We start from the raw sequence: 25,500 nt of genomic DNA on the forward strand, positions 1-25,500 counted from the left end.
GTGAATGAGCGGGTGAATGAGTGCGAGTGAACCAAAGAGAGAGTGAAAGAGTGAGTGAATGAGTGGGTGGGTGGGCGAATGAGTGGGGGGAAGTGAGTGGGTATCTGTGAATGAGTGAGTGGGTGAATGAGTGAGTGGGTGACAGTGAATGAGTGAGTAGGTGGGCGAGTGAGTGTTTCTTTGCCACCCAGATAAAGTGGGAATTCTGCTCCCGGAGGCCCCGCCCATGGTTAATGAAACTCCCGTTTTGGTGCCTTAGTACCCCTAGGCATGGCCTTCCCAAACCCAGGGCCAGTAGTCCCAGGCCCTGAAGCGCCTTTCCCACATGGTTCCCTTCGAGGATGGGGAAGGAAGCCGAGCCAAGGCGGCCTCATAACGTCCGGTCCTCAGCGCGGGAAAGGCGCGAGGCCGGTGGGGCGCCGCCTTGGGCGGGAAGGGGCGCGAGACGTCTCACGAGACTGGGTTTCGGTCTCGCGGCTGAGACGGGTGAGGGGACGGCCTCCCCCCCCCTCCCCCAGTGCGGGAAAGGGCGCGATCCCCTGCCCCCCCCCCCCCCCCCCCCGCCCTCCGCGTGGCGCGCGGCTGAGGGGCGTCGCGAGGCGGCGGAGGGCGGGAAAACGGACGGGCGTGAGGGGGCGGGGGGAGGGGCGGGGGCCGTTTGCCCTGTGGTGGGAGGCGACGGCGAGGGTGAGGGCGGACGTGGGGCCGGGCCTTCCCTCTCCCGTCCGCCTCCTGAGGTGGCTCTGGCTCATGGCCCGGGAATGGGCCCTCTTCTCCGCCATCTTCTGGGCCCTCACCCGAGGTAGGGGCTCCCTGGGCCCAAGGAAGGGGGCGACCCGCTTCCCGCCCTCCTCTAGGCCCTGGGGCCCTTCCACCTCGTCGTCGTCGTCGTCCTCCTCCTCCATTCCTCCTCCTGGCCTTCATCGTCTTCGTCCTCCTCCGTTCTTCCTCCCAGTCTTCATCTTCCTTCTCCTTGTCGTCGTTCTCTTCCTTCTCCTCATCCTCGTCTACCTCCTCCATTCCTCCTCCTGGTCTTCATCCTCTTCCTTCTCCGTCATCTTCGTCCTCCTCTGTACTTCCTCGTTGTTTTCGTCCTCTTCGTCGTCGTCGTCATTCTCCTCCTTCTCCTCATCCACGTCTTCCTCCTCCATGTCTTCATCCTCTTCTGTCTCTTCCTTGTCTTCATCCTCCTCCGTTCTTCCTCCTAGTCTTTGTCTTTTCTTCTCCTTGTCATCATCAACGTTCTCCTCCTTTTCCTCATCCTCATCTTCCTCCTGGTCTTCATCCTCTTCTGTCACTTCCTTCTCATCTTCGTCCTCCTCCGTTCTTCCTCCTAGTCTTCATCTTTTCTTCTCCTCATCATCATCAACGTTCTCCTCCTTTTCCTCATCCTCGTCTTCCTCCTCCTGGTCTTCATCCTCTTCTTTCTTGTCTTCATCATCTTCATCCTCCTCCTCCATTCTTCCTCCTAGTCTTCATCCTCTTTCTTCTCGTCGTCGTTCTCCTCCTTCTCCTCATCCTCGTCTTCTTCCTCCATTGCGCCTCCTGGTCTTCATCCTCTTCTCGTCTTCATCATCTTCGTCCTCCACCTCCGTTCTTCCTCCTAGTCTTCGTCCTCTTTCTTCTCCTCGTCGTCATTCTCCTCATCCTCGTCTTCTTCCTCCATTGCTCCTCCTGGTCTTCGTTCTCTTCCTTCTCGTCTTCGTCGTCTTCATCCTCCTCCGTTCTTCCTCCTAGTCTTCGTCCTCTTTCTTCTCCTCGTCGTCGTTCTCCTCATCCTTGTCTTCTTCCTCCATTGCTCCTCCTGGTCTTCATCCTCTTCTCGTCTTCATCATCTTCATCCTCCTCCGTTCTTCCTCCTAGTCTTTGTCCTCTTTCTTCTCCTCATCATCCTTCTCTTCCTTCTCATCCTCGTCTTCCTCCTCCATTCCTCCTCCTGGTCTTCATCCTCTTCCTTCTTGTCTTCATCCTCCTCCTCCTCCGTTCTTCCTCCTAGTCTTCGTCCTCTTCCTTCTCCTCATCGTCGTCGTCATCGTTCTCTTCCTCCTCATCCTCGTCTTCCTCCTCCACATCTTCATCCTCTTCCTTCTCTTCTTTATCGTCTTCATCCTCCTCCTCCGTTCTTCCTCCCAGTCTTCGTCCTCTTTCTTCTCCTCCTCATCATCATCGTTCTCCTCCTTCTCCTTATCCTCATCTTCCCCCTTGTCTTCGTCATCTTGTCCTCCTCCTCCGTTCTTCCTCCTAGTCTTTGTCCTCTCTCTTCTCCTCTTCATCACTGTCATTCTCCTCCTTCTCATCCTCATCTTCTTCCTCCATTGCTCCTCCTGGTCTTCATCTTCTAACTTCTTGTCTATGTTGTCTTCGTCCTCCTCCTCCGTTCTTCCTCCTAGTCTTCATCCTCTTTCTTCTCGTCGTTGTTCTCTTCCTTCTCCTCATCCTCGTCTTCCTCCTCCATTGCTCCTCCTGGTCTTCATCCTCTTCCTTCTCGTCTTCATCATCTTCGTCCTCCTCCTCCATTCCTCTTCCTAGTCTTCGTCCTCTTCTGTTTCTTTGTCGTCGTCCTCCTCCTCCTCCTCCTCCATTCCTCCTCCTAGTCTTCATCGTCCTTCATTCCTCCTCCTAGTCTTCATCCTCTTCTGTCTCATCTTCGTCATCCTCCTCCTCCTCCATTCCTCCTCCTAGTCTTTGTCCTCCTCCTCCATTCCTCCTAGTCTTCGTCATCGTCATCTTCCCTCGTCCTCCATTCCTCTTCGTCATCCTCTTCCTTCCCTCTTCATTGTCATCATCTTCCTCTTCTTCCTCCTCCATTTCTCCTCCTTCTCGTCTTCATCATCCTCATCCTCATCTTCCTTCTCATTCTTCCTCCTAGTCTTCGTCATCATCGTCATTCTCCCTCCTCCTCCATTCCTCCTCGTCGTCCTCTTCCTTCCCTCATTCTCATCCTCCTCCTCTTCCTCTTTTCCTCCTTCACTTCCTCCCCCCTTCTCATTCTCCTCCTCATCCTCTTCCTCCTCCTCTTCCTACTTCTCATCTCCATCCTCCTCCTCCTCTGCCTCCTCCCCTCTTTTTCCTTGTCCTCTTCCTCCTCATCCACTTCCTCCTCCTCCCCTCCTTCTCCTCCTCCTCCCCCTCATCCTCTTCTTCCCCGTCCTTTTCCTCCTCCTCCCCCTCTTCTTCCTCTTTGTCCCCCCGTCCTCCTCCTCCTCCTCTTCATTCTCTTCCTCCTCTTCCTCCTCCCTTCTTCCTTCTCTTCCTCTTCCTCCTCCTCCCCTCTGTCTCATCCTTCTCTTCCTCTTCCTCCTCCTTTTCCTCCTCCTCCTCCTCTTCCTCTTCCTCCTCCTTGTCCTCCCCATCCTCCTCCTCCTCTTCTTCCTTCTCCTCCTCTTTCTCCTCCTCCTCCTTGTCCTGTCTCTTCCCTGGGCCATTTCCCCAGCCCCGAGCCCCCCGACCCCCCAACCCCTCGGCCCAGCCGTTTGTCGGTTTCCTCCCGTGCAGGGGCAGCGGGTGGGGGGCTGCCGGCCCTGGTACCGCTGGAGCAGAACGACATCCATGGCAACCCCGAGCACGAAGGTAACCACAGCACCGTCCCCGCGGGTCCTCCCCGGAGCCGTTCCCGAGGGCCTCTCCCAGGCCCGAGCTCACCCATTCCTCTCTCAGGGGTTTCTCATGGTTCCTACTTGCAGCCCCAGCCCTGGCAGGGGCTGCTCCTCCAGCCCACCACGCTGCCTCCCTCCTTTCCACTCCCCCAGCCCCAGGCCCCTCCCTGCCACTGCTACCCAACTGGGCCAGGATCCCTGAAAATAGCAAAGTAGGTAAGAGCCATCATTTAGATCACGTTGCCCCCACCTCCCCTTCCCAATTCATTTTTACTGTGCCTTGTTTCCCAGGATTGTTCCCAGGCAATGGTACACTGAGGGCCAATTTCCAGCATAATGATGTCAATCTTCCATACATTTCCAGTCAAACATCCAGAGAAGCAGCTTGACCTAGTGGATTTTAGACTGTGAGCCCACTGTTGGGTAGGGACTGTCTCTATATATTGCCAATTTGTACTTCCCAAGCGCTTAGTACAGTGCTCTGCACATAGTAAGCGCTCAATAAATACGATTGATGATGATGATGATGATGATTTGCATGGTCCTGGGAGTCAGAAGGACCTGGGTTCTAATCCTGACTCTGCCACCTGTCTACTGTGTGACCTTGGGCAAGTCACTTAACTTCTCTGGCCTCAGTTACCTCATCTGTAAAGACTATGAGCCCCAAGCAGGACATAGACTGTGTTCAACCCGATTAGCTACTATCTACCTCAGCACTTTGCACAGTGCCTGACACTTACCAAATGCCATTTAAAAAAATCCCTCCTCCCTTACCTCTCAATCAGCCTTCCAACAAAAGGCTTACAAATCTAGAAAGGTTTGCTTCTTGGACCCTGAAAAATGCCACAGGAAGCATGCTGAAAATTTTGGTTTGAAGTGACTAAATAATTGGGACAGTGTCCTGGGGGAGAACAGCGTGAGCCGAGCCATGCCTGGAAGGGTTCAAGGATGATTTGTCATGGAAAGCAGAGCTTGGGTTTCCCTCCACAAGGAATTTTCTTTGGGAACATTTTGATTTCTAATACTGGGGTCAAAATAGTTTGATACAATTATTTTCTTTCAAAGAGGTTTTTTATTTTAGTAAGAATTTGGAATTTACTATCCCAGAAAGTTGTGTAGTTAAAAAAAATTCAAAGGTTCAAGTACGGTGAAGATAAATTCACATTCTCTAGATAACTAATGGGCAATGGGGAAAAAGTTGAAGATATTAGGAAGCTCAAGAAGAGTCTAAATAGATTAATTAATGATAAATCTGTGTTGGGTCATTAGAGGAAACGTTAGAAATGTTAGGAGGCTCAAGAGGTTTTAAAAATTTTCATGGATGGTAGTCCTGTGAGGAGTCAGAGGAGGAAGTTGGGGATATTAAAAGGTACATCCCTAACCATGAGAATAAATTTAACTAATCAATCGATAGTATTTACTGAGCTTTTACTGTTTGTAGAACATTGTAACTAAGAGTTTGGAAGGGAACAAAAAGAGTTAGTCAATTTACCCCCTGATCTCAAAGAGTGTACAGTCTTGCAGGGGAGACAGACAATAAAATAAAGCACAGATAGAAAGATGCAAAACAATATTTAAAGAAGGGGTATTGAGGATGCATGGTTACCCAAGTGCTTAGGTGACATTGGAAGTACTGAAGTGGCAGTTGGGCAGGAAATAGAGTGGGGATATAAGAGATTAATTAGGAAAGGTCTTCTGGAGATGTGATTTCAAAAGCGCTTTGAAGGTGGGGAGAGCAATGGTGTGCCAACTGTGAAGAGGGAGGGAAATCCAGGCAGATGGAGGGTGTGAACAAGAGGTTATTGGTGAGAGATAAGAATGAGACACAGTAAATCGATTGGCTTGAGAGGAGCAAAATGTGAAAAGTGATGTAGTAGAAGAGGAGCAAGGATAAGTAGGAGGTAGGGAACTGTTTGAGTGCCTTAAAACCAATAGGAGATTCTGCTTGATGCAGAGAGGATTGGGCAACCATTGGAAGTTTTTGAGGAATGGGGAGATTTGCACAGAATAATGTTTTAGAAAAATGATTCAGGTGGCAGAGTTAAATTAGGATTGAAGCCTGGAAGCAGAGAGGTCTGTGAGGAGGTTGATGCAGTATTTGAGTCTGGCTATGACAGGCACCTACACTAATCAATCAATTAAAAATATTTTTTGAACACTTACTGTGTGCAGACCACTGCACTAAGTGCTTGTCTGCTGCATGACCTTGAGTAAGTGACTTCACTTCTCTGGGCCTCATTTTCTTCATCTGTAAAATGGGGGTTGAGCCTGTGAGCCCCACATGAAACAGGAACTGTGTCCAACTCAACTGGCTTGTCTCCACCCCAGCACTTATTACAGTGCCTGGCATATAGTAAGCACTTAAACACCATCATCATTATTATTATTACTGCAATATCCAACAAGTAGTCCATAGCACTCACTCATGGGCTTCGTCCTTCCCCTTACATATACTCTATGATGTCTGAGCTCCTTGAAGATAGGGATCATGTCCTTGTGGCAGAGATAGTCAGAAGACCTTGATTCTATTCCTGGCTTTGCCACTGGCCTCCATTTTGACCTTAAGCAAGTCACATAACTTCCCTTTGCCTTAGTTTCTTCATCTGTAAAATGGTGATTACCTGCCCTCTTTCCCCCTTAGACTGTGAGCCCCATATGAGATAAGGACTGAGTCTGGTCTGACTGTATTGTATTTACCCCAGTACTTAGTAGAGTGCTTGGCACACAGTAAGCACTTAATCAATCAATGGTATTTATTCTGCACTTACTATATGCAGTATACTATTATATATATAATGATAGTATTATATACTATTACATATATTAGAGTACAGTACAGCAGAGTTAGTAGACATATTCCGGGTCCAGAAAGAGCTCACAGTCTAGATGGGAAGACAGAAATTAAAATAAATTATGGATATGTACGTAAGTGCCGTGTAGCTGAGGGTGGGGTGAAAGCGTATACATCCAAGTGTAAGTGAGAAGCAGAAGGGAGCGGGAGTAGGGGAAATGAGGGCTTATTTGGGGAAGGCCTTTTGGAGGAGATACGATTTTAATAAGGCTTTGAAGGTGAGGAGAGTCGTGGTCTGTCCTATATGAAGGGGGAGGGGGTTCCAGGCTAGAGGGAGGATGAGGGCAAGGTGTCGGCAGCAATATAGTTGAGATCGGGGTACAGTGAGTAGGTTGGCAGTAGAGGAGCAAAGTGAGTGGGCTGAATTGTAGAAAGAAATCAGTGAGATAAAATAGAAAGAGACAAGCTGATTGAGTGTGGAGTTTCTGTTTGATGCAGAGATGAATGGGCAGCCACTGGAGGGTCTTGAGGAGTGGGGAAACATGGACTGAAAGGTTTTTTAGATAAATGATCTGGGCAGCAGAGTGAAGTATGGATTGTAATGAGGAGAATCGGGAGGGGGGGAGGTCAGCGAGAAGCTGGTGGAGTAATCAAGAAGAATAGAACAAGTGCTTGCATAGTAACAGTTTGGATTAAGAGGAAAGGACAGATGTAAGGTTGAACCAACAGGATTTGGTGACATTGAATGTATGGATTGAATGAGAGAGATGAGTTGAGGATAATGACAGGACGTGTGAGACAGCGTGGGTGGTCGTGCTGTCCACGGTGATGGGAACATCAGGGAGATAAAATAAGAATAATAATAATAATAATAATATCTAATATACTCTCCCAAGTGGTTAGTATAGCACTCAGCTCATAGTAAGCACTAGGTAAATGCCATTGATTGATATGCTCAGAGTGGGTAATTGAAGTCATGGGAGCAGATGTGCTCCCCAAGAGAGTGAGTGTAGATTGAGAATAGAAAGGGGACCAAGAACTGAACCTTGAGGGATACCCACAGTTAGGGAGTGGGATGCAGAGGAGGAGTTCAGGGAAGAGACTGAGAAGGACTGACCACTGAGGTAGAAGAAGAACCAGGAGAGGCTGGTGTCAGATGCAAAACCCAGGTTAGATAGTGTTTTCTGGAGAAGGGGAGGAAAGAGGTTATTCATGGTGTCAAAGGCAGCAGAGAGGGCAAAGGGGATTAGGATGGAGCCTGTTGTTTAGGCAAGAATGAGGTCATTGTTGATGTTGGAGAGAATGTTCTCCGCAGAGTACAGGAGGCTAAAGTCTGTAGAGGTTTAAGGAAAGAGCTGGAGGAGAGGAAGTGGAGGCAGCGGATGTAAACAATTGTCTGAGGCTTTTGGACATGAATGGTACGAGGCGTTAGCTGGATGGTGCAATGGGATGAAGATAATGTTGTTTTAAGGCTAGGGAGAATACACAGAGGGGAAGGAGCTGTTGAAGATGGCAAACAAAGGAACAGGAGGGAGCAGAGATGTTATTTAAGGTATGAAGAAATGGGTTGAGGAACAGCATAGCCTAGTGGAAAGAGTATGGGCCTTGGAGTCAGAGGACATGAATTCTAATCATTCATTCATTCATTCATTCAATCGTATTTATTGAGCGCTTACCACGTGCAGAGCACTGTACTAAGCGCTTGGGAAGTACAAGTCGGCAACAGATAGAGACGGTCCCCACCCAACAACGGGCTCACAGTCTAGATGGGGGAGACAGACAACAAAACAAAATATGGAGACAGGTGTCAAAACCGTCAGAATAAATAGAATTATAGCTATATGCACAACATTAACAAAATAAATGAGTAGTAAATATGTGCAGGTAAAATAGAGTAATAAATCTGTACAGATATATACAAGTGCTGTGGGCTCCTCCTCTTGCCTGCTGTGTGAGCTTGGGCAAGTCGCTTAACTTCTCTGTGCCTCAGTTTCCCCAAATGAAAAATGGGGATTCAATACATATTCTCCCCTCTACTTAGTTCGTGAATAATAATAACAATGATATTTGTTAGGCACTTACTATGTGCCAAGCATTGTTCTAAGCTCTGGGGAAAATACAAGGTTATTGGGTTGTCCCAGGTGGGGCTCACAGTCTTAATTCCCATCTTATAGATGAGGTAACTGAGGCACAGAGAAGTTAAGTGGCTTGCCCAAAGTCCCACAGCAGATGTGGCAGAGTGGGGATTAGAAAGTGGGGATTAGAACCCACGACCTCTGACTCCCAAGCCCGTGCTCTATCTAGTAAGCCTCGCTGCTTCTCGGCAGTCCAAACCTTGTGTGGATCAAGAAGTGTGTGCAACCTGATTAACTTGTTTTTACCCAGCATTTAGAACAATGTTTAACACATACTAAGCCCTTATAAAAAATAATAATAATAATAATATGCATTCAGAAGCACAGGTAGAGGGATTAGATTGTGAAAGCAAGAACGCTCTTGAGAGATGGCCATGAAGGATGAGAGAAAGTGGATGGTGGGTTAGGAAGAAGCTGGGAAAGGTGAAGGGGGGATTTTGTGATATTTACACCTGATGCTTTCGATTTTGTCAATGAAGTAATTGCCAGGCCTCCCAGAATAAGGGGTGGGGGAGATCAGACCATTGGGGATTTAATCATCTAAACCAGTAAGTGTGGACATGGGAGTCGATAAGGGAGAAGCAGTACTACTGAGCAAAGGAGAGGACAGAGTTGTAGCAGGTGAGGATGAACTTGAGATGGCCAAGATCAGCCTGGTGCCTGGATTTCTTCCAAGAGTTCTCCACACCACAAATGTAGGAGCAGTGAAAACATGATCCAGGGATGGGGGTTAGTGGTGTGAGACCAACAGGAGTGATGTGAGTTGAGTTTGACTAAGTGTGGAGTTGACAGCATGGATCTATGCATCAAGAGAGGAGAAGTTGGGGAAAGAATCCAAATGAGCCATGATGACCACTCCACGAATCCCACGCTAAGAGATCAAAGATCCGTTGAGGGAGCAGACAGTTTTGTGAGGAGGAAGTGTGTGGGAGAGAAGGTTAAGTAAGAAGGTTGTGGTTGGAGAGTAGGTTTTCAGAATGGATAGGGTAGAGATTGCACGATGACTCGGGATGAGACCCAGCATCTCCCCAGCTTGGTGAGGGGAAGAGTTGGGGTGGAGCAGGAGGTCGGTAGAGTTGAGTGAGAGGAAGTGGGTGTCTGGGAGATCGTCAGGAACATCCACATAGATATTGAAGTCCCCAGGGACCAATGGAAAAGGAGAAAAAGAAGATGAGTAAGGTGGCAAAAATTGCTCAGAAAATTGGAGATGGGGACTAGGTCGGGGTGGGGCCAGTTGGTAGATGATGGAAACTAAAAAATAAAGTGAGTAGTAGAGGAGGCAGGTGGCATGGGCTTCAAAATAAGAAAAACAAGGACATGGAAGAGGTGAGATGGTGGACAAGTGGCATTGTGAGACAGGAAACAGGCTGACTCCTCTCCCTTTTCCAGTGAGTCAGAAAGGGAGGAAATGAAAGATGAGCCCCCCTCAGGAGAGAGCAACATGGGAGACAGTGTCACTGGAGAAGCAGCATGGCCTAGTGGATAGATACGGGCCTGAGAGTCAGAAGGACCTGGGTTCTAATCACCACTCTGCCACTTGACTGCTGGTAACGTCTCTGTGCCTCAGTTAACTCACCTGTAAAATGGGGGTGAAACTTTGAGCCCCATGCAGGACAGGGACTGTGTCCACCCTAATGATCTTGTATCTACCCCAGAGCTGAGTACAGTAACTGGCATTTAGTAAGGACTTAACAAGTGCCATTTTAAAAAAACTGGAAGCAATCCAGGTCTCAGGAACAGCAAGGAGAAACAGTGACTGAGTCAGGAACAGGTTGAAAATAAAGGGGGGTTTAACCTCCAATGTAATGGGAGTTTTAGAAGAGGTAGTAAGGCAAGGGACGGGAGAGTTGGGAGTGCAAGCATTAGGGATGGTTGGGTGGACGTGACCTCACGGAGTGTGATTCTGAAGTTGAGGAGTTGGAGGGACAGTAGAAAAGGAGGATGGGGTGGGGAGAGTGGGTAGTGCAGGGAATCACCAGAGTTATGTAATCCAACTGTTACATTCCTTCCAAATATCCTTCCATGCATCTTTTAGAGATAGAATCTGGACTCAATGGACCATCAGTCTGATCTAGTGTAGCATTGTTTATAGTCTTATTTAACGGGCCTACCACTACATATGTTATTTACTTCTTTTTATTTTTCTACAGTGAAAATCTATGTGAAAGTCCACCAGAGTAGCCCATTTCTTTCCTGCATGGATCTGGAGCTTTCTCAAACAGAAATTGTAGACCCATCTTACTTATGGATTGGACCCGATGGAAGGAATATAAAAGGTAACTTCTGTTGCCTTCAAATTTTGCCATTTTAGAGTAGCATTGCCTAATTTTGAGTAGGGCAGTAGAGTTCTCAAACTCACCTCTCACGACTTTATGAATTTCTCACGCTTTTCTTTGTTTGTAATAGTGGGGGTGAATGCTACTTGAATTCAATAATAATGGTATTTGTTAAGCACTTACTATGCGCCAGATAATTGGGTTGGGCACAGGCCTGGTCCCACATAGGGCTCACAGTCGTGCCAATGTTTCATTTTGAGCAGGGGCATGTTGGAGTCAGAGCCTCAAGAGGATGGAGCTGTAATGGGGGCAGGGAGGAAATGAGGAAGTAGGGAAGAAAGGAAGACAAAGAGAGAAAAGAGGACAAGTACAGAGAGTTGAGTCAGGAGGAGAGGAGAAGGAGGTGAAGGCTTTCACCAACCTGTTAGTTGCTTCTAACACCACTTTTTTCTTGCCCCCAGAGCCTCGAGAGAATGAACTGTCTGCCCACTTCTTTCATGGCTTAGCGGAAAGAGCACGGGCTTGGAAGTCAGAGGTCGTGAGTTCTAATCCAGGCTCTGCCACTTATCAGCTGTGTGACTTTGGGCAAGTCACAACTTCTCTGTGCCTCAATTAGTTAATCTGTAAAATGGGGATTAAGACTGGGAGCCCCACGTGGGACAACCTAACCTTGTATCTAGCCCATTGCTTAGAACAGTAACATGTGAATTTGTGAAGTGTTCCATATTTTCAGTGCTTACTACAGTGCTTGGCACATAATAAGTGCTTAACAAGTACCATCATCATTATTATTATTCTAGCCAGGCAACCCTGGGGGCCTTCAGGGGTGGCAGTGACACTGCAGTGGCGAGAACTCCTTAGGGCTGCACTGTCTTCACGCTGCTTCCCGGCCAGGGAGCCACCGGAGCCACCCATCAGCCGAGACCCCCGCCTCATCCCATGAGGATCCTCCAGGCTGCTCGAGTGGGCTGAGAGTGAAGCAGGTGAACAGCTAACTGGGTTTCAGTCAGTTCTCGAGCTGGGCGTGAGAAGGTCCTCTGACCCCAACTGAGAGTGAGAAAAAACAGTGTGGCAGCCACCTCCAGCCCTTATCTGGCTCCCAGGGATGGAACCCAAAAACGTGTGAAGCCTCTCATCCAAAGACATTGTCACTTAATCCAGGTCATCTTGCCCCATTTGGACCGCCTACCCAGTTTTCTCTCTCTTGATCCTTCAAGTGTGCTGTAATGTTAATATTAGCTATGGTATTTGTTAAGCGCTTACTGTGTGTCAAGCACTGTTCGAACGCTGGGGTAGATCCTAGGTAATCTGGTCAGAAGTAGTCCCTGTCCCACATGGGGCTCACGGTCTAAGTAGAGGGATAACAGTTATCGAATCCCTGGTTTGCAGATGAGGAAATGGAGGCACAGAGAAGTGAAGTGACTTGTCCAAGGTCACACAGCAGATAAGTGGTAGAGTCAGGCTTAGAACACAGGTCCTCTGTCCTCTTTGCATTAGACCACACTGCTTCTCTCTGCCTATCTCACACCTCTCTCATTACACCCCAGCTGTCTCACTTCACTGCTCTCAAGCAAACCTATTTGCTGCATCTCATTCTCCTTTCTCTCACCACCGACCTCTTGCTCTCGCCCTCCTTTCCGCCTGGAACTCTCTCCCCTTTCACATCCAGCAGACAAATGGTCTACCATCTTCAAGCTCCTTCTGAAGTCATGTCTTCTTCAGGAGACCTTTTCTAATTAACTATTATCTCCCTACCCTATTTCTCTGACAACTGCCATTTCACCAATTCCTTGTCACCTGAGCACATGGGTACTCACATCCGCTGAGTGCATTTATGTATACGCCTTTCCATTCTACTGCTTCCTCCTACCATAATTTATTTTAGGATCTTTACCACTAGATTGTGAACTCTTTATTAGCAGGGATCAGGTCTACTAATTTAGTGGTATTCTCCCAAGTGCTTAGTACAGGGCTCTGCACAAAGTAGGTGTTCAATAATTACCACTGGTTTGGGCCAAGATAATGTCTTTGCCCCCTTGGTGCCCAATCCCATGGGGGCAAAGTCGCCTCTTGTCTCATTGAGATGGTGCCTATATTTGCATACTTTCTCTCAAGTGTAGTAATAATGGTATTTATTGTCCACCCAATGAGTGCAGTTCACCGTATTAAGTATTTGGCAATGTACAATAGATATATGAGAAACATCTGTCACATACAAGGAGCTTACACTCTTGTTGAAAGGAATAATTTGGCATGATTTGGTGGTGGTGAGGGGGCGCTTATATTGTAAGTACTTCTTCTTCCAGGCAATCAAATCATTCAGTCGTATTTATTGGGCACTTACTGTGTGCAGAGCACTTAATCAATCAATCAATAATACTCACTGAGCGCATACTCTGTGCAAAGCACTATACTAAGTGCTTAGGAGAGGTAGTAGACATGATCCCTGCCCTCAAGGAGATTACATCATATTCAGAACATCGATTTGATATATGTCAACTAAGAACATGATAAGGAGTGGCAACAAAGAATGCCAGAGGGATCAGGTTGCCCTTCTTGACATCACTCATCATAGTTGCAGGGGTACTGTCTAAAATCTCAGAGTGACCTAGTGGATAGAGCATGGGCCTCAGAGTCAGAGGACCTGGGTTCTAATCCTGGCTCTTCCACTTGTCTGCCGTGTGAGCTTGGGTAAGTTGCTAACTTCTCTGGGCCTAAATTACCTCGTCTGTAAAATGAGGATTAAGACTGTGAGTTGCATGTGGGACATGAACTGTGTCCATAAAAAAAAAAAAAGATTTCCATGTAGTAATCTGTCAGAGGCCCATCATCTATAAATCTCTTTCATTAGAGTACAATATCTTCCAGAGTAGAGACTGTATATGCTACTCTTTTTGAATTCCAAATGCTTGCCATCCTCTGATGGAAAAATATTCCTTTTTTCTGTCTGTTATCTACCTCTTTTAAGCTTCAGTTGGTGCCCCCTGATATTGTGGGATTTACTGGGAAACAAAATTCTGTATTCTCCCTGTCTACATATTCATAATTTTGCAAACTGTTAACATATTCCCTCTCAGACTTTGTCTTCCTAGATTGTAAAGTCCTACTTCAATACTGCAGCCACAGTTTAATTCAACTTTATCAATCAAATAATCACATTTTTGAGCACTTACTATGTGTAGAGCACTGTACTAAGTGCTTGGGAGAGTGCAATATAACAATTTATCACAGTTGGTAGGCAATTCCCTGCCCACATCGAGTTTAGAATCTAAAGGAGTAGACAGACATTAGTATAAACAGATAAATTACAGATATGTATATACGCGCTGTGGGGCCCAGGGAGGGGTGAATAAAAGGAGCAAATCAGAGTGACGCAGAAAGGAGTGGGAGAAGAGGAAATGAGGGCTTAGTTGGGGAAGGCATCTCGGAGGTGATGTGCCTTTAACAAGGCTTTGAAGGTGGGGAGAGTGATCATCTGTCTGATATGATGTTCCAGGCCAGAATGGGTACTGCTTTGCACTGTGGGAAAGTTAAATCTTATTTACTGAATTTCTGGCCCCCTTTTCCAGGAAAGACAGCAAAGAAACCCAAAAAAGCAGGGCTACCCATGGGGTAGGGGATTCGAGAAAATGATTCCAGCTCCTCTCAGCAGAGTGACTCAATATGGAACTAATTTGGCTCTGGAACCAATAGCTCCGGAGGATCAGGCCAAGGGGGAGTGGTTTAAGGGTGAAAGCATTGAAGAACAGTGTGCTCTTTAAACCTTGCCTATTCTCCCCCCATCCTAGGTGAAGAAACTTCCCCCACGCCCTGCAAAACAGAAAGCTACTGTTATAGATTATTCCACCCAACAGTTGGAATGGCCTTTATATAACAGATTGCATTCGGATCTGTGACCTCTGGACATTTGACATTCACCCCACCCCCAACCCTAAAGCACTTATTTACATATCTTTAAATTATTTATTATAAATTACTTATTTATTAATATTAATGTCCATCTCCCCCTCTGGACTGTAAGGTCATTATGGGCAGGGAACATATCTGCTAATTTTTTTTAATGGCATTTGTTATGCGCTTACTATGTGCAGAGCACTGTTCTAAGCGCTGGTGGGGGGTTACAAGGTGATCAAGTTGTCCCACGTGGGGCTCACAGTATTAATCCCCATTTTACAGATGAGGGAACTGAGGCTCAGAGAAGTTAAGCGACTTGCCCAAGGTCACACAGCAGACTTGTGGGGGAGTCGGGATTCGAACCCATGACCTCTGACTCCAAAGCCCGGGCTCTTTACACTGAGCCACGCTGCTCCTCTAATTCTGTTGTACCGTACTCTCCCAAGCACTTAAAACAGTGTTCTGAATATAGTAAGTGCTCAATAAATACCATTGATTGATCGATTGATTGATAAAAGATCCAGCAGAAAATATTTTGTTCTTTAAGATGAACTACCAAAGTGCAGTATGATTTGTATATTTAGGATATATTTGTATCATCTGTAGATTATTGAAAATATTTAGAATCATTGGTCCTCTAATCTTTTAATTTCCCTTTTTTTCGGTTAGGTCAAAGTGAAATGAATATTACTGAAACAGGAAAGCTAATGGTGAAAAATTTTCAGGAGTCTTTGTCTGGATCTTACACATGCACTCTGTCTTATCAAAACATCAAAACAGAAATGCAGACAGAAGAGGAAATTCTTAAAACATACGAATTTATGTTATTTGGTAAGAATAAAAAATGACCAATCAGCACTTTCAATTTGGGATAAAAAATGAATTGGCTATGCATGTATGGAGAAAAGGGCCCATTAGCCTTCCCTACTACTCCAAAATATATTGCCAAATACGTGAGAAACGGCTTTAAAATCAAATCAAATCAATTGTATTTATTGAGCACTTACTGTGTGCAGAGCACTGTACTAAGTGCTTGGGAAGTACAAGTTGGCAACATATAGAGACCGTCCCTATCCAACAGTGGGCTCACAGTCTAGAAGGGGGAGACAGAGAACAAAACCAACCATATTAACAAAGTAAAATAAATAGAATAGATATGTACAAGTCAAATAAATAAATAAATAGAGTAATAAATATGTACAAACATATATACATATATACAGGTGCTGTGGGGAAGGGAAGGAGGTAAGACGGGGGATGGAGGCGGGACGAGGGGGAGAGGAAGGAGGGGGCTCAGTCTGGGAAGGCCTCCTGGAGGAGGTGAACTCTCAGTAGGGCCTTGAAGGGAGGAAGAGAGCCAGCTTGGCGGATGGGCAGAGGGAGGGCATTCCAGGCCAGGGGGAGGACATGGGCCGGGGGTCGACGGCGGGACAGGCGAGAACGAGGCCCGGTGAGGAGGCTAGCAGCAGCAGAGGAGCAGAGGGTGCGGGCTGGGCTGGAGAAGGAGAGAAGGGAGGTGAGGGAGGAGGGGGCGAGGGGATGGACAGCCTGGAAGCCCAGGGTGAGGAGTTTCTACCCGATGCGCAGATTGGTAGCCACTGGAGATTTTTGAGGAGGGGAGTAACATGCCCAGAGGGTTTCTGGACAAAGACAATCTGGGCAGCGGCATGAAGTATGGATTGAAGTGGGGAGAGACACGAGGATGGGAGATCAGAGAGAAGGCTGATGCAGTAGTCCAGACGGGATAGGATGAGAGCTTGAACAAGCAGGGTAGCAGTTTGGATGGAGAGGAAAGGGCGGATCTTGGCAATGTTGCGGAGCTGAGACCGGCAGGTTTTGGTGACGGCTTGGATGTGAGGGGTGAATGAGAGAGCGGAGTCGAGGATGACACCAAGGTTGCGGGCTTGTGAGACTGGAAGGATGGTAGTGCCGTCAACAGTGATGGGAAAGTCAGGGAGAGGGCAGGGTTTGGGAGGGAAGACAAGGAGTTCAGTCTTGGACATGTTGAGTTTTAGGTGGCGGGCAGACATCCAGATGGAGATGTCCTGAAGGCAGGAGGAGATGCGAGCCTGGAGGGAGGGGGAGAGAGCAGGGGCAGAGATGTAGATTTGGGTGTCATCAGCGTAGAGATGATAGTTGAAGCCGTGGGAGCGAATGAGGTCATCAGGGGTAGAGTGAGGGGGAGCGTTTGCGGCTATTTAAGGAGTTCGGGCTAAAAACCACCTTTCACAGCCCTCCATTCTCGTATATATAACTGCAACCATCCATCCTCAAGAATGGCCCAGAAAGCAACTGTCGCCAATAAATTTTACAAATGATATTGGACACTTGTTTTGTTTCCTCCCCTAAATTCAGCTGTAGCAAACTGACAGTTACTGTTCACAGGCTGATTTTGATCCCTATCGTGATCCCTTCATGCAAATTAAGAGGGAAAAAACCACAGCATTATTCGGTTCATTAGAAATAGGAAAAGTGAGCCCTGCTGAGGTCTTTCGTTTTCAAGATAAGATTTCAAGATTAAGATTGGTAACAGTAATAAATAAAAAACATTCATGGGTAGCTCATTTTGTTTCACTGACTCTGGATTTAGGTATTTTTAAATGCATTTTTAAATTTTATTATGTTACAAGAAATTAGTCCTTTAGTTTCCCCAGAATATGCTTTTCTTTAAATAGTAACTTGTCCTTTTATGATATGCGGCTGGTTTATGCCAGGCAAATCCTCTACTCTGTTGTCATCTCCCAAGTTCTTAGTACAGTGCTCTGCACACAGCACTCAATAAATCCCATTGATTGACTGATTGTGAAGAATGCTAACTTCATTTATTTGACAACCTAGGAAGCTGGGCTGGCAAAGCATTTACCTGGGCTGGCAGATTCGATGTACTTATTTGTAAGACTGACAGGATTTATGTAGAGTGTGATTTGTGAAGCAAATACTGGTAGAGAAAATTATTCTAAAAACAATTTATATTCACGGACACTTGGTTCTGTTTATTTTTTAGCCTACCGGGAACCTGATTATACATATCAGATATCTGTACGATTTACCACGCAACACTGTAAAGTAGCAGTTAATGGTCAGTTCTTCGAAATGCTGAAGAAAATATTAAATAACTTAATTTCAGACTTATCGTGCCAAATCATAGATCCATCCTATAAATGCCATGTCATAGAAGCTCCATCACTTGGCCTTAAGAATGAGCTATTTGTAACTTTTGAAGGTAAGCATTTTCTCCATGTCTTTTGTTTAATAGACGACTTGACTCTAAACCATAAACAAATAAAATGAAGGCCATATATGAATGTTTATCTCAAATTATTACCACATATTTTACATTGCACATCGTAAAGATAGTATCAGCTATGCCGTCGCCTATAAGACACTCAGTCAGCTCTTTCCCTGCTTCCTCTCGAGTGTGAGCCCTACAAGGGACAGAGACCCTTGCATTTTCTCCCAGCATTTAGTACAGTGGTCTGCACACATCCAACGCCTAATAAATAGTATTACTACTATTGCTACTAATATTAGACCATTCTTAGAAGGGTGGACTTCTTAGTCTTCCCTTCCCAGTGACTTTGGATCTAGGACCCTGCATGGGCCAAAAACTGCAAGGAGGGCCTGATGTGAACTGAGCCCCAGAAATGCGTGATCCGTTTTCCGCTTGGCACCTTGTACTCACTTCTTAATAACAATAATTATAGTATTTGTTAAGAACTTTCTATGTGCTAAGCACTGTTCTAAGCAACAAGGTGATCAGGTTGTCCCACTTAGGGCTCACAGTCCTAATCCCCATTTTACAGATGAGGTAACTGAGGCACAGAGAAGTTACGCGACTTGTCCAGGGTCACACAGCAGACAAGTGGCGCAGTCGGGATTAGAACCCACATCCGCTGACTCCCAAGCCTTTGCTCTTTCCACTGAGCCACACTGCTTCTTGGGTATGGATCAGGATTAGAGTTTCAATGCAGGTGGTTCGATCACCCCAAGAGAGGAACCATCCCTACCCCACATGAGCCTAACAGGCTTTACTTTGGCTGCTCCCATTTTAAAACCTTTAGGACTTAAACTTGGTCGGTGCTTGTGCTCAGTCAGTAAATCAATTACTGATATTTAGCGAGTGCTTTCTGTGAGCAGAGCACCATACCAAGTGCTTGCGCAAGCACAGTGCAATTGAATTGGTAGACACGGTCCCTGCCCTCAGTTAGGAGAAGTAGCCGGCTATGTATGTAAGTGTGATGGTGTGAGCTTCAAAGTGCTTAAGGGGTAGAGAACCAAACGCATAGATTATGCAGGAAGGAGGGCCGATAGGGTGGGGAAATGAGAGGTTAGTCAGGGAAGGCTTCCTGGAAGAGATATAATTGTAGTAGGGCTTTGAAGATGAGGAAAATGTTGGTCTGTCTGATAAAAAGGGGAGGGAGTTCCAGGGAGCAAGAAGTCAAATCTTTTTTTTCTGGTATGTGTAAAGCGCTTCCCCAGTGCCAGGAAATGTTCTAAGCACTGGGGTAGTTACAAGCTAACCAGGTTGGACACAGTCCATGCCCCACATGGGGCTCCCACCCTTAATCCCCATTTTACCGATGAGGTAGTTGAGGCACAGAGAAGTGAAATGACTTGCCCAAGGTCACACAGCAGACAAGTGGAGGAGCAGGGATTAGTACCCAGGTGTTCCTGATTCCCGGTCCTATACTCTCCATTAGGCCACGCTGCTCTGAAATGATTTGATAGATGTTGAATTTTTCACTCACTTGAAAAGTAATCATGCGTTACTTGAGCTTTACTGGCCAACAGCAATGTATAACAGAAAAACCCTGAGGAAAGTGACCTTCCCCTATATCATTTAGACTAATTAGACTAATATCATTCTAGACTGTGAGCCTTCTAGACTGTGAGCCCACTGTTGGGTAGGGACCGTCTCTATATGTTGCCAACTTGTACTTCCCAAGCGCTTAGTACAGTACTCGGCACACAGTAGGCGCTCAATAAATACGATTGAATGAATCATTTAGAGTTGGGGACAGTACGAAAGAGCCTAAGGAGGAAAAAGGACATTTTCATTTTTGTTGTCGTTTTTCGCCTTAGCCTGCGGGTGGCGCTAAGGTGCAGCATTCAAATCGATGAAATCCGATTCGCTTTCCTCTATTGCTCGTATCCCAGGTTCAGGGAGTTTGGTTTGTTGAGGTTTTTTCAGGATATCATACCACATTAATTTTCTACTCATCTCCTTCTAGTAAATCCTTTTGCACCAGGGTGGGAAGTAGCTTGTGACCAAGTTTCTGTTGATTGCGAAGATGTCACAAATGGGAAGATTCAACAGGTGAGATTTTTTTTTAATGCCCGCTCAAAAGGTGTGACTACTCACGGTTTTGTAGACGATCAACTGTGAACTCAGTTTCATTCATTAAGCACCTGCATATATCTGCAGTTCCCCATCTAGCCTTTCTGAACTGCCATTCACTGGATTAATGTACATTTGTTTTATAGGTATTGTAATCTGGTAAATAGAAACTTTGAAAAATGCTTAAATTTCAAATGTAATTTTTGGTAGTTGCTTTCCAAATCGACATTGAGGAGCTAGTTGCTTTTTCCATTTTTCCATGTTTCCTATAATTTAATCATCTGGAATACTGGTTTAATCTTCCTCTCAGGAAGCTATCCCCAATTAATTTTCAACACCTGAGTCTGGTCAGGTCAATATCCACCCTAAGCTCTTGTGTGCAGCAATCCTACTTTCAGTACTTAAGCACATACAGATCTCTTTGCATACATCAGTAAACTCAATCAAGGGTATTTATTGAGCACTTTGTACAGAGCACTGCACTAAGTGCTTGGGATACAATACAGATGATAGACATGATCCCCCTGGCCTTAAAGAATTTAGTCTACGAGTGTAGGCAGACAAAATAAATTACAGGTAAGAGAAGTAACCAAGTATAAGAAGATGTATATATATACATATATATATATGCAGTGGGGTTGGTGTGAGTATTTACATGCTTAGGGTGCGGGAATCAGAGGGACCACTTGTCTGCTGTGTGATCTTGGGAAAGTCACTTTATTTCTCTGTGCCTCCATTACCTCATCTGTAAAAGTGGGAATTAAGATTGTGAGCCCCATGTGGGACATGGACTGGGTTCAACTTGATATGCTTAGGTTTGCCCCAGTGCTTAGTACAGTGCCTGATACATAGTAAGCACTTAACAAACACCGTTAGAAAAGATAGGGAAGGAAAATCAGATAGGGAGGAGTTTGCTTAGGGAAAGCTTTCAGGGAAGATACGATTTTGGTAGGGCTTTGAAGATGGGGAATGTGCTCGTCTGTCAGATATGTAGGGGGATGGGATTTCCAGGCAGGAGGGAGGGAATGAATAAGAGGGTTAATGGCAGGTGAGACAGGAATAAGCCTAGTGAATCATAGTTTAGACTGTAAATTTATTGTAGGCAGAGAATGTGCTTCTTATATTGTTGTGTTGTACTCTCCCAAGCGCTTAGTAAAGTGCCCTGCAGACAGTAAGCGCTCAGCAAATATGATTGATTGATTACTGTACTCTCCCAAGTGCTTAGTTCAATACTCTGCCTGCAGTAAATGCTCAATTAATGCCACTGGTTGATTATTTATTGAATACCTCGAATACGATGATAAGGAGTTTCTGCTTGAGGCAGATATGAATAGACAACCACTGAAGGCACTTGAATAGAGACCCGTGAGCAGAATGTCTTTTCAGAAGAGTGATCTGGGCAGCAGAGTAAGAGGCTGGAGGCGAAGAGTTTAAGATGGAAGCTGAGGCAGTGGTCAGAATGGAATGTGACCAGCGTGAAAGCACTTTTTTGGAGAAGTTTCGTTAAGGAAGCAGCGTGGTGTAGTGGATAGAGCGCCAGCCTGGGAATTAGAAGATCATGGGTTCAAATCCCAGCTCTGCCATTTGTCTGCTATGTGGCCTTGGGCAAATCACTTCACTTCTCTGTGCTTTAGTTACCTCATCTGGTAAAATGGGAATTAAGATTGTGAGCCCTCTGCGGGACAGGAACTGTGCCCAACCTGATTTACTTGTATCCACCCCAGAGCTTAGTACAGTGCCTGACACCTAGTAAGCCCTTAACAGGGACAATAATTATTACTAGAAGAATGAACAAATTCTGGAGGTAGAATCAACAAGATGTAGTGAACGAATATGTAGGTTGAAGAGAGACAGGAGTCAAAAGGTAATGCCAAGATTGCAAGTTTATGAAACAGGAAGGATAGTGGTTTTGTTGACAGTGATGGGAAAGTCAAGAGGAGGGGAGAGTTTGGGAGGGAAGATGAGAAGTTCAGTTTGCACATGCTGACCTTGAGGTAATGGCAGGACAGGTAAAGTTGGCCTAAGGGCAGGAAGAAAGGCAGAATTGCAGAAATGGGAAGAGGCTGGGGCTGGAGAAATCAATTTGGGAGCTGTTTCATTCTGATGTGTTTCTGCTGCTTCCAGCTTTATTCTTGCCTAGGCCACAGTAGACTCTCTATAAATTATATCCAGTAGTCTTGACTTAACTGCCAGTGGCCCACAGAGGGGAATTCTGAGCCTCTCTTCCCCAAACAATAATGAGTTGCAACTAAGGGTCCTTAGACACATCACCAAGAACACATATATTCCTCTGTTTAGGAATAAAATAAAATTATCTTAATTAACTTTCACTTCTGCTTGAAGTAGGAAGAACTCAGTTCTACCTTTATTGTTTGATTCCAGTTTCCTACATATCATCCTAAAACTGAATTAGGATGTCTCTAGAAGTCCAGTGTTTCATTGCTTTAAATCCTGGAGAGAATATTTTGGGGTGTGCCTTGATAATTATTCTTCTCCCTTTCTGTTGTCTCTACATCACAGGCAAAAGATCATCTAGAAGAATTTTTTCGAAAGCAGTCATACGTTTTGAAACACGAATTTCATCACATTCCAGCCATCCATTATGTCGACCACAGTTTTCAGGTTATCAGAATTGACAGCTGTCGACCAGGCTTTGGAAAAAATGAAATAACCCACAATGATTGTGCTAGCTGCTGTGGTAAATATAAAATACAACTAACCTTTAAATAAGACTAGCCAGAAAAATATATGATCAACTCACTTGGGAAAATTGGTTACATTGATTACTAACAATAATAGTATTAGTTATAGTATGTGTTATAGTTATTCTATAGTATTAATACTTAGTAATCAATTTATAATGATTGCTAACAATTATAAGAATAGTATTTGTTATACTGTTTGTTGTAACAATAGCACTTGTTATGTGCCAAGCACTGTATTAAACACTGGATCAGACACAGTTCCTGTCCCACAGGGGCTCACAGTCTAAGTAGGAGGAAGAATAGGTATTGAAACCCCATTTTACAGATGAGGAAACTGAGGTGCATGCCCACTGTGTGACCTTGGGAAAGTCACTTAGCTTCTCTGTGCCTCAGTCATTGCATCTGTCAAACGGGGATTCAATACCTGTTCTTCTTCCTACTTAGATTGTAAGCCGTGTGAAGGCCTGTGTCTGACCTGATTATCTTGTAGCTTCCCCAGGTCTTAGAACAGTACTTGACACATAGTAAGCGCTCAACAAATACCACAGTTATCATTTGAGAAGTTAAATGATTCACCCAAGGTCACCCAGCAGGCAGATGGCAGAACTGGGATTAAAACCCAGGTTCACTGATGCTCAGGTCTATGCTCTTTCCACTAGGCCATGCTGCTTCCTTATTATTGATTCAGGAATTGTTGTTTGTGGTGAAGCAAAGTTCAAAATCCCATAGAAAATCCTAACTTGAACTTAAGACAAAACTGAATCACGAAGATTGGAATTTATGAGACATTTGGGCATGTGTTGTAAAACCCAAACACATTATATACTAAAACAAGTAATGAACAAGAAACCTTCAAAAATCAGATTATTACTTCCTCCAATGCTTAAAATCATTTAAATCCACAGTAAACACTCTTAAGACTCTTAAATCATTTAAATCCACAGTAAACACTCAATCTATTTGGGTTATAGATTAATTGATGGATTAGCTGGGTATTACTTGGCATAAACTTGTCCTCCTGCTCTAGACTTTAAACTTGCTGTGGGCAGAGGATATGGCTGTTTATTATTGTATTGTACTCTCTCAAGCACTTAGAACTGTGCTGTGGACACATTAAGTGCTCAGTGTATACAACTGAATGAATAACCCATGAAAACAGTGAGGAGCTCAAAGTTCACAGCATCGGTGTGCCTTGCTTCCAGTCAAAATAGTAGTCAACTTGACTGTTTGTTTGTTTTCACCACAGTGGCTTGTGATCCCGGAACATATAGCCCTAACACTGATGTGACTTGTCGGACCTGTTCCAGTGCTCAGCTCTACGGATCTAAATCTTGCCAGTAATCTAAAAAAAATAATAATAATAATTCACAAAATCAAAGACGAGAGGTGAAAGCATCATTACCTGCGGGGAGGGAAGGAGCCACATCAACTATTAAATAACCCTGAATCCTCGAGAGCACCCAAGATGCTTCCAAGAAATGGCTTCTGAGACGTTCTGGAGAAGGTAGTGATCCTGAGATCTCAAAATAGAAAAGAAAATTAAATCATCTTAGGTGATTTTATGTTAAAGATGTTTTGTCTGTGGGAATAACTGAATACTGCTGTTTCTGGACAGTTTGCAATTTAACGAAGGAACCATGTCCAATTCAGGAAAAGTAAAACGTGCCTGCATAATGAATGATTATATAATTGTCAATAGGAAATCACTCCTGTATTCATTGTCATATTTATTGAGTGCTTACTGTGTGCAGAGCACGGAACTAAGCGCTTGGGAAGTACAAGTCGGCAACATATAGAGATGGTCCCTACCCAATAACAGACTCACGGTCTAGAAGGGGGAGACAGAAAACAAAACAAAACATGTAGACAGGTGCAAAATCATCAGAACAAATATAGTTAAAGCTATATGCACATCATTAACAAAATAAATAGAATAGTAAATATATACAAGTAAAATAAATAGAGTAATAAATCTGTACAAATATATACAAGTGCTGTGGGGAGGGGAAGGAGATGGGGCTGGGGGGTGGGAAGGAGGAGAGGAAAAAGGGGGCTCAGTCAGGCTCAGATCCTGTAGTGATCTTTTGTGCCACAATAATCTTAAAAATAGTTATTTTGTGTCTTTTGCATCTAGCCTATTTTTGGAAGAATACATCCAACTGCGGGAACATCTTCAATTTTGAATGAGGACTCCATATCAAGGTAGTGACACTGACAATTATTTTTCTGATATACTGGCTGCCGTCTTTTCTAGCTGAAAACTTGGAATAGGGTGATGCCCCCACCGCTTCATTTTGCTGGTTTTTCAAAGCATAACTTGGAACTCATTTTTGTTGCTTTGGCTTCTTGTCTTAAGAGAGTTTTCTAAGATTGACCCAATTGCAGCCTATATATTGAAATAGACTAGACATATTCGCTGCAGATTTCTGTATTGTGTTTGGAAATCATTTTAATGTTCCTCTCGAGTCCACTCACCTATTGAGTATTTCTGTCACCCTATCATCTTTAAATCAGAAAAAAATGCAGCTTTTGGTAAAGGGACATGGGAATTTGAAGTTTTTTCAGGTTGTCATAGTGTCCTTTGCTATTGTTTTTGTCTCTCATGTTGTGATATTGTTGCTATATGCCATTTTAAAAAATCTACAATGCCTACTACAATTGCTAGATTTAAACTAAATTTAAAGTAATAGTGGCATTTATTGAGTGCCTACTGAATGCAACGCACTGCACTACGCACTTAGGAAGTATATCAGAAGCACAAGGCA

At 44.9% G+C, this 25,500-nt stretch overlaps 1 protein-coding gene across 2 annotated transcripts; it reads left to right on the forward strand.

Moving 5' to 3' along the window:
• The first annotated feature begins 695 nt into the window (after nt 1-695).
• ZPBP2 (zona pellucida binding protein 2) lies at nt 696-25,158 on the forward strand. Of its 2 annotated transcripts, XM_038754401.1 has the most exons (9): nt 697-802; nt 3,496-3,570; nt 10,673-10,798; nt 15,362-15,523; nt 17,697-17,915; nt 19,924-20,009; nt 22,551-22,728; nt 23,982-24,239; nt 24,870-25,158. In XM_038754401.1, exons 1-8 carry the CDS (start codon nt 751-753, stop codon nt 24,074-24,076), a joined length of 993 nt encoding a protein of 330 aa, XP_038610329.1. In that variant the 5' UTR covers nt 697-750; the 3' UTR covers nt 24,077-24,239; nt 24,870-25,158. The 2 variants fall into 2 exon arrangements, with proteins under 2 accessions (XP_038610330.1, XP_038610329.1); XM_038754402.1 differs by lacking the exon at nt 10,673-10,798 and having other exon boundaries at nt 696-802.
• The last annotated feature ends 342 nt before the right edge of the window (nt 25,159-25,500 follow it).

The sequence above is a fragment of the Tachyglossus aculeatus genome, chromosome 11 (assembly GCF_015852505.1).
Source record: "Tachyglossus aculeatus isolate mTacAcu1 chromosome 11, mTacAcu1.pri, whole genome shotgun sequence".
NCBI lineage: Eukaryota > Metazoa > Chordata > Mammalia > Monotremata > Tachyglossidae > Tachyglossus > Tachyglossus aculeatus.